Raw genomic sequence first — 7,919 nt, forward strand, 5'->3', positions numbered from 1 at the left:
GTGGGGGATTGGATGGGGAGTGGGTTTGGGGTGGGAGATGGAATGGGGGAGGGTGTTTGGGGTGGGGGATGGGATGGGGGAGGGGATTTGGGGTGGGGGATGGGATGGGGAGTGGGTTTGGGGTGGGGGATGGAATGGGGGAGGGTGTTTGGGGTGGGGGGTGGGGGATGGGATGGGGGAGGGGGTTTGGGGTGGGGAATGGAATGGGGGAAGGTGTTTAGGGTGGGGGATGGAATGGGGGAGGGTGTTTGGGGTGGGGGATGGAATGGGGGAGGGTGTTTGGGGTGGGGGGTGGGGGATGGGATGGGGGAGGGGGTTTGGGGTGGGGAATGGAATGGGGGAAGGTGTTTAGGGTGGGGGATGGAATGGGGGAGGGGGTTTGGGGTGGGAGATGGGATGGGGGAGGGGGTTTGGGGTGGGGGATTGGATGGGGAGTGGGTTTGGGGTGGGAGATGGAATGGGGGAGGGTGTTTGGGGTGGGGGATGGGATGGGGGAGGGGATTTGGGGTGGGGGATGGGATGGGGAGTGGGTTTGGGGTGGGGGATGGGATGGGGAGTGGGTTTGGGGTGGGAGATTGGATGGGGGAGGGGGTTTGGGGTGGGGGATTTGATGAGGGAGGGGGTTAGGGTGGGGAATGGAATGGGGGAGGGGGTTTGGGGTGGGGAATGGAATGGGGGAGGGTGTTTAGGGTGGGGGATGGAATGGGGGAGGGTGTTTGGGGTGGGGGGTGGGGGATGGGATGGGGGAGGGGGTTTGGGGTGGGGAATGGAATGGGGGAAGGTGTTTAGGGTGGGGGATGGAATGGGGGAGGGTGTTTGGGGTGGGGGATGGAATGGGGGAGGGTGTTTGGGGTGGGGGATGGGATGGGGAGTGGGTTTGGGGTGGGAGATGGGATGGGGGAGGGGGTTTGGGGTGGGGGATTTGATGAGGGAGGGGGTTAGGGTGGGGGATTTGATGAGGGAGGGGGTTAGGGTGGGGAATGGAATGGGGGAGGAGGTTTGGGGTGGGGGATGGAATTGGGGAGGATGTTTGGGGTGGGGAATGGAATGGGGGAGGGTGTTTAGGGTGGGGGATGGAATGGGGGAGGGTGTTTGGGGTGGGGGATGGGATGGGGGAGGGGGTTTGGGGTGGGGAATGGAATGGGGGAAGGTGTTTGGGATGGGGAGTGGGTTTGGGGTGGGGGATGGGATTAGGAGTGGGTTTGGGGTGGGAGATGGGATGGGGGAGGGGGTTTGGTGTGGGGGATTTGATGAGGGAGGGGGTTAGGGTGGGGAATGGAATTGGGGAGGGGGTTTGGGGTGTTGGATGGAATGGGGGAGGATGTTTAGGGTGGGGGATGGAATGGGGGAGGGTGTTTAGGGTGGGGATGTGTGTGGTAACTTCCAGTGAATAATGAGGGTGTAAGGGCTGGAATAATTAAGGGAAGAGTCTGTCGGCAATGAGAGAACAGCGTTGGCACGGGGCGGGACTGAGGTGTTTACACCAATCGGGGATGAGCTGAGTAGGAATACTGATCATTACTCAGTCCGAGTCCCCAGAGGGATTTGCAGCTTAAAGCTTCTACAGAAATGTGAGATAATTACTAGGTGAGATCTTAATGAATGTTTGAGGTGACAAACTGTCTGAGATCGAGTTATGGTTCTTGCAGGAAAGAATCATCAATGGAAATTGTCAAATGCTTGGGGGAGGCGGGAGGGGGGGGAGGGTGAAGGAAGTGAGAGGAGAGAAGGGGAGGGGGGAGAGCCACTGCCCTCTGGTACTGCACCCAAATACCCATTGTTTGTGTGAGCTCACGAATTGAATACTGAAGGGATAGTTAACTGTGGGAGCATCACAACTGGATCCGATTCAATGTCTTCACCAAGCCAAGCCAGCAAGTGTCATTAATTACCCTTTGCACTGTGTCTAGACTGGGAAGAGGTCACAACCTCTCCTTGTCCAGTTTAACATTGAATCAGAGTCACCAGCACAGGCTGTGTAACCAAAATATAAACCTGCTTACACATAACACACAGCAGATTCAAGGACATCCCATAATTGCAACAGGGAAGAGACTTTCCCTCTCGATACCCTTGTATACGTTTACTAAACAATCTCCCAGCATTAGTGTTGCAGCATTCTCCTGTAACCAACATTCTCACTGTAGTAGTCATCCTCCAATTATCACCACATTAATGTTTCCACCTGTCTGTTAAATCTAAACAAAGATTAGTTTTTAGCCATGGCTCATGAGTAGCTCTCTTAACTCTGAGTCATGAAGGCTCTGGGTTCAAGTCTCACTCGAGAGACTTGAGCACAAAATCCAGGTTGACACTGCTACAGCACTGAGGGAGTGCTGCACTGTCCGACACTCAGTACTGAGGGAGTGTTGCACTGTTCGAGGATCAGTACTGAGGGAATGCTGCACTGTCCGAGGGTCAGTACTGAGGGAGCGCCGCACTGTCCGACACTCAGTACTGAGGGAGTGTTGCACTGTTCGAGGGTCAGTACTGAGGGAGTGCTGCACTGTCCGAGGGTCAGTACTGAGGGAATGCTGCACTGTCCGAGGGTCAGTACTGAGGGAGCGCCGCACTGTCGGAGGGTCAGTACTGAGGGAAGGTCGCACTGTCAGAGGGTCAGTACTGAGGGAGCGCCGCACTGTCGGAGGGTCAGTACTGAGGGAGTGCTGCACTGTCCGAGGGTCAGTACTGAGGGAGTGCTGCACTGTTCGAGGGTCACTACTGAGGGAGTGCTGCACTGTCTGAGGGTCAGTACTGAGGGAGCGCCGCACTGTCGGAGGGTCAGTACTGAGGGAAGGTCGCTCTGTCAGAGGGTCAGTACTGAGGGAGCGCTGCACTGTCGGAGGGTCAGTACTGAGGGAGTGCCGCACATTTGGAGGGTCAGTACTGAGGGAGCGGCGCACTGTCGGAGGGTCAGTACTGAGGGAGCGCCGCACTGTCGGAAGGTCAGTACTGAGGGAGCGCCGCACTGTCGGAGGGTCAGTACTGAGGCAGTGCTGCACTGTCAGAGGGTCAGTACTGAGGGAGTGCCGCACTGTCGGAGGGTCAGTACTGAGGGAGTGCTGCACTGTCCGAGGGTCAGTACTGAGGGAGTGCTGCACTGTCCGAGGGTCAGTACTGAGGGAGTGCTGCACTGTTCGAGGGTCAGTACTGAGGGAAGGTCGCACTGTCAGAGGGTCAGTACTGAGGGAGCGCCGCACTGTCGGAGGGTCAGTACTGAGGGAGTGCTGCACTGTCCGAGGGTCAGTACTGAGGGAGTGCTGCACTGTTCGAGGGTCAGTGCTGAGGGAGTGCTGCACTGTCCAAGGGTCAGTACTGAGGGAGTGCCGCACTGTCCGAGGGTCAGTACTGAGGGAGCGGCGCACTGTCGGAAGGTCAGTACTGAGGGAGCGCCGCACTGTCCGAGGGTCAGTACTGAGGGAGTGCTGCACTGTCCGAGGGTCAGTACTGAGGGAGCGCCGCACTGTCGGAGGGTCAGTACTGAGGGAAGGTCGCACTGTCAGAGGGTCAGTACTGAGGGAGCGCCGCACTGTCGGAGGGTCAGTACTGAGGGAGTGCTGCACTGTCCGAGGGTCAGTACTGAGGGAGTGCTGCACTGTTCGAGGGTCAGTACTGAGGGAGTGCTGCACTGTTCGAGGGTCAGTACTGAGGGAGCGCCGCACTGTCGGAGGGTCAGTACTGAGGGAGCGCCGCACTGTCGGAGGGTCAGTACTGAGGGAGCGCCGCACTGTCGGAGGGTCAGTACTGAGGGAGCGCCGCCCTGTCGGAGGGTTAGTACTGAGGGAGTGCCGCACTGTCGGAGGGTCAGTACTGAGGGAGTGCCGCACTGTTGGAGGTGCTGTCTTTAATGAGATAATAAACCAAGGCTCTGTCTGGTGGAAGTAATAGATCCTGAAGCAGAACAAAGGAGATTCTGCCCAGTGTCCTGCAGCCAATATTTATCCCTCAATCAGGAAAAGTTTGCATTTGTGATTTCACTAAATGAAGACTGGAGGCAGCCTCTGCACAGCAATGTCTGTACAGTTCAATTAGTATTCGCACTGGAGACATTATCTTTACAGGCCAATCAACCCTATGGAGTGATTTCCCTTGAAATATCTGTTGATTGGCAGAGAGTGAAGAATGGACGAGCTGTCAGTTTTAACCTTTTTTCTTCCAACAGTATCAGAAAGATCCCAATTCTGTGGATTCCATCATGAGAGATTTGGATGTGAACCATGATGGGCAAGTGGATTTCCAGGAGTTTGTTCACTTGGTGACAGCACTCACCATTGCCTGCAATGACTTCTTTGTTGAGCTCCTGAAGAAACAGGGGAAGTTGTAAAGAGTAAAACGATGGGGCTTTGTGCTTGTGTGAACACAAACAAGCGCTGAATCCTCAACATAATCCCTCAAACTCTGGACATTGTTTCTGCAGCTTCAATAAAGGTGACACTCAGGCTGTGACTGCCTGCTTTCTTTCATTTCATTCGCTTTTTCAGTGTTTTCTAATAGTTTCAAGTTCAACAACAATAACAAGTGTTATCTGTATAACACATTTAACCGAGTCAAACATCCCGCAAGGTGCTTCATTTTTTTTTATTTAGAGATACAGCACTGAAAATGGACCTTCGGCCCACCGAGTCTGTGCCGACCATCAACCACCCATTTATACTAATTCTACAATAATCCCATTATCCCCACCTTCCCTATATTTCCCTACCACCTACCTACACTAGGGGCAATTTATAATGGCCAATTTACCTATCAACCTGCAAGTCTTTGGCTGTGGGAGGAAACCGGAGCACCCGGAGGAAACCCACACAGACACAGGGAGAACTTGCAAACTCCACACAGGCAGTACCCAGAATTGAACCCAGGTCCCTGGAGCTGTGAGGCTGCAGTGCTAACCACTGCACCACCCCAGAGGAGCATTATCGTACAAAATTTGACACTGAGCCACATAAGGAGCGTCTTAAAGGAGAAGAGAGAGACAGAGAGGTTTAGGGAGAGAATTCGAGAGCTTAGGGCCCAGGCAGCTGAAGGCATGGCCGTCAAGGTGAATAAAACTGGGGATGTGCAAGAGGCCAGAATTACGAGATCTCGGAGGGTTGTAGAGGCTGGAGGAGGTTACAGAGATAGGGAAGCTTCAGTTTCTTATGGATATGGGAATATTTATGGTGTGACACAGTCATAGCCCAATGGCCTGCCAAAAGAATGCACCAATCACAGGCCTCGACTAACCGTTTTCGGCTATTTCCATACTGCCAAGTTTGAACAGATTCACACATGGCACACTAACTCCCTGGGCACTAGTACTCAGAGAACACCCACTAGATTTGGGCAGTAAATATCAGGACAGGCTGCATGTACAATCCCAGTCGAACAAGTCCCACCCATATATCAACAAGGGATGTCTTGTCACACTGAACCTCCCAGTAAGGACAAGCATATTGTACACAGTCACTTTCAAAGGGATCTGTATTTGCAAGGAAATTACAGAGAGGTGCAGAAACTATGGAGTAGTTATAATGGAGAACTTAAATTATAAAACAAAAAGTGCTGGAAATACTCAGCAGGTCTGGCAGCATCTGTGGAGAGAGAAGCAAAGTTAATGTTTCAGGTCAGTGACCCTTCATCAGAACTGGCAAAGGTTAGAAAAGAAGTGAAGGAGAGGGGGTGGGGGGGGGAGAACAAAGGGGAAGGTGTTTGCTCGGGCAGGAGACATTAAATAACAAAGCTGGCTGGGAAAAAGGAAAAGCGTGTGTTAATGCTTGTGGTGAAAGGCAAAGCATCAGTTCCAGAGAGACTGTTAATTGCGAAATAATGAACAGCTCTGACTACATGCAAAACAGGCACATGGGTAAAAAATAAAATATTTAAAAAAGGCCAGTCATGCTCTGAAGTCATTGAACTCTATGTTCAGTCCACAAGGCTGTAGAGTGCCTAATCGAAAGATCAGGTGCTGCTCCTCGAGCTTGTATTGATGTTCACTGGAACATTGCAGCAGGTCAAAGACAGAAATGTGGGCATGAAAGCAGGGAGGAGTGGAAAACAACCGAAAGCTCGGGGTTATGCTTTCAGACTGAGCAAAGGTGTTCAGCAAAACGGTCACCCAATCTGCATTTGGTCTCCCCGAACTAGAGAAGACCACATTGTGAGCAGTGAATACAGTATACTACATTGAAAGAAGTACAAGTAAATCACTGCTTCACCTGAAAGGAGTGTTTGAGGTCTTGGATAGTGAGGAGAGGGAAGGTAAATGGGCAATTATTACACCTCCTGAGATTGCAGGGGAAGGTGCCATGGGATGAGGTGTCGGGGTAATGGAGGAGTGGACCAAGGTGTCGCAGAGGGAATGATCCCTTCGGAACACTGATAGGAGAGGGGAGGGGAAGATGCATTTGGTAGTGGCATCACATTGGATGTGGCGGAGGATGATCCTTTGGATGTGAAGGCTGGTGAGGTGGAAAGTGAGGACAAGGGGAACCCTGTCACAGTTCTGGGAGGGAGAGGAAGGAGTGAGGGTAGAGGTGCGGGAAATGGGCCGCACACGATTGAGGGCCCTGTCAACAACAGTGGGGGGAGAATCCTCGGTTGAGGAAAAAGGAAGACATATCAGAAGTGCTGTTGTAGAAGGTAGCATCATCAGAGCAGATGCGTCGGAGATGGAGAAACTGGGAGAATGGAATGGAGTCCTTACAGGAGGCAGGGTGTGAAGAAGAATCAAGGTAGTTGTGGGAGTCGGTGGGCTTATAATGAACCACGTGGCAGATGAAATTTTATGCAGAGTAATGTATAGTGATACATTTTGGTAGGAAGAATGAGGAGAGACAATATAAAATAAAGGATACAATTCCAAAGGGGGTGCAGGGGCAGAGGGACCTGGGGGTATATGTGCACAAATCACTGAAGGTGGCAGGGCAGGTTGAGAAAGTGATTAATAAAGCATACGGGATTGCAAGATTATTAGGTTGCTAAAAGTTACTAACCAGTGTATTAATTGTTAAATCCCAGCTATTATAAACTATCAACCAACTAATTATCATAAACTAACATTTAGCTTTATTTGAACTCTTCTTTGTAGTATGGTAAAGTGGAAAAACTTAGGAAATAAGGCACAGTATGGACAAGATGTCAAGACAGAGCGATGCTGGGAGATTATGTCAAGTTTTAAAATTCTTACTTGCAGCGAAAGGGTGAGTCCTTGAGAGCAGACAGTGAAAACAGCTTCTGTGTAGATTTGTCTTGTAATGAGATCAGGAACCTTGAAATGTAAAAACATTGAGATAAAGTGGTCAAAACAAAGAGGTACTACTTGTGCAAATCTGAAGGGTTAGCAACCATCACAAAACGATCCTTGGTTAGTTAAGAAAGGCATCTTTTAATACAAGACTAATCGCTGATTGGGAGAGGGGAAGGTTAACTGGAAAGCTGCCAGTATCAAGTCCCGTCCTTGATACTGTATGGCAGAGAATTTTCAAACAACAAGAAGAGACAAGAGAGATAAAGAAAGACCAACAAGGAAAACTGAAGACCAAAAGCTGCAAGAGAAATAGTCGGCTGTGCCGTCCAGTCGCTAATACGGGTAGTATCTCTGTTAGACAGTTAATTACTGCCTGAGTTTGTGATTATGGTTTATGTGAAAACTGAACAAACTTGTCCTTACCTTTATCTCAATAAAGTTCATAACAGGCTTTGTGCTGCAAAGTCTGTTCCCATCTTAGAAGGTGGTATAAAACACCCCCATCATATCAAATCTTACAGGATCCGGGGCTTTATAAATAGAGACATAAGTACAAAAGCAAGGAAGTGAAGGTGAACCTTTATAAAGCACTGGTTTGGCCTCAAATGGAATATTGTGTCTAATTCTGGGCATCAGACTTTAAGAAGGATATGAAGGCACAGGAGAGGGTGCAGAAAAGATTAATGAGAATGGT

The 7,919-nt window shown here is 50.8% G+C and overlaps 1 protein-coding gene across 3 annotated transcripts in view; it reads left to right on the forward strand.

The window, feature by feature from the left end:
- The window catches only part of LOC137351338 (protein S100-A1-like), a 78,050-nt gene extending 73,652 nt beyond the window's left edge, over positions 1–4,398 (forward strand). For all 3 annotated transcript variants that reach the window (XM_068015778.1, XM_068015780.1, XM_068015779.1), the window contains one exon: positions 4,163–4,398. In XM_068015778.1, coding sequence (XP_067871879.1) covers positions 4,163–4,324 — 162 coding nt within the window. In that variant the 3' untranslated portion in view covers positions 4,325–4,398. The remainder of the gene's footprint in view (positions 1–4,162) is intronic.
- The last annotated feature ends 3,521 nt before the right edge of the window (positions 4,399–7,919 follow it).

Source organism: Heterodontus francisci, chromosome 36, assembly GCF_036365525.1.
Source record: "Heterodontus francisci isolate sHetFra1 chromosome 36, sHetFra1.hap1, whole genome shotgun sequence".
NCBI classification, from domain to species: domain Eukaryota; kingdom Metazoa; phylum Chordata; class Chondrichthyes; order Heterodontiformes; family Heterodontidae; genus Heterodontus; species Heterodontus francisci.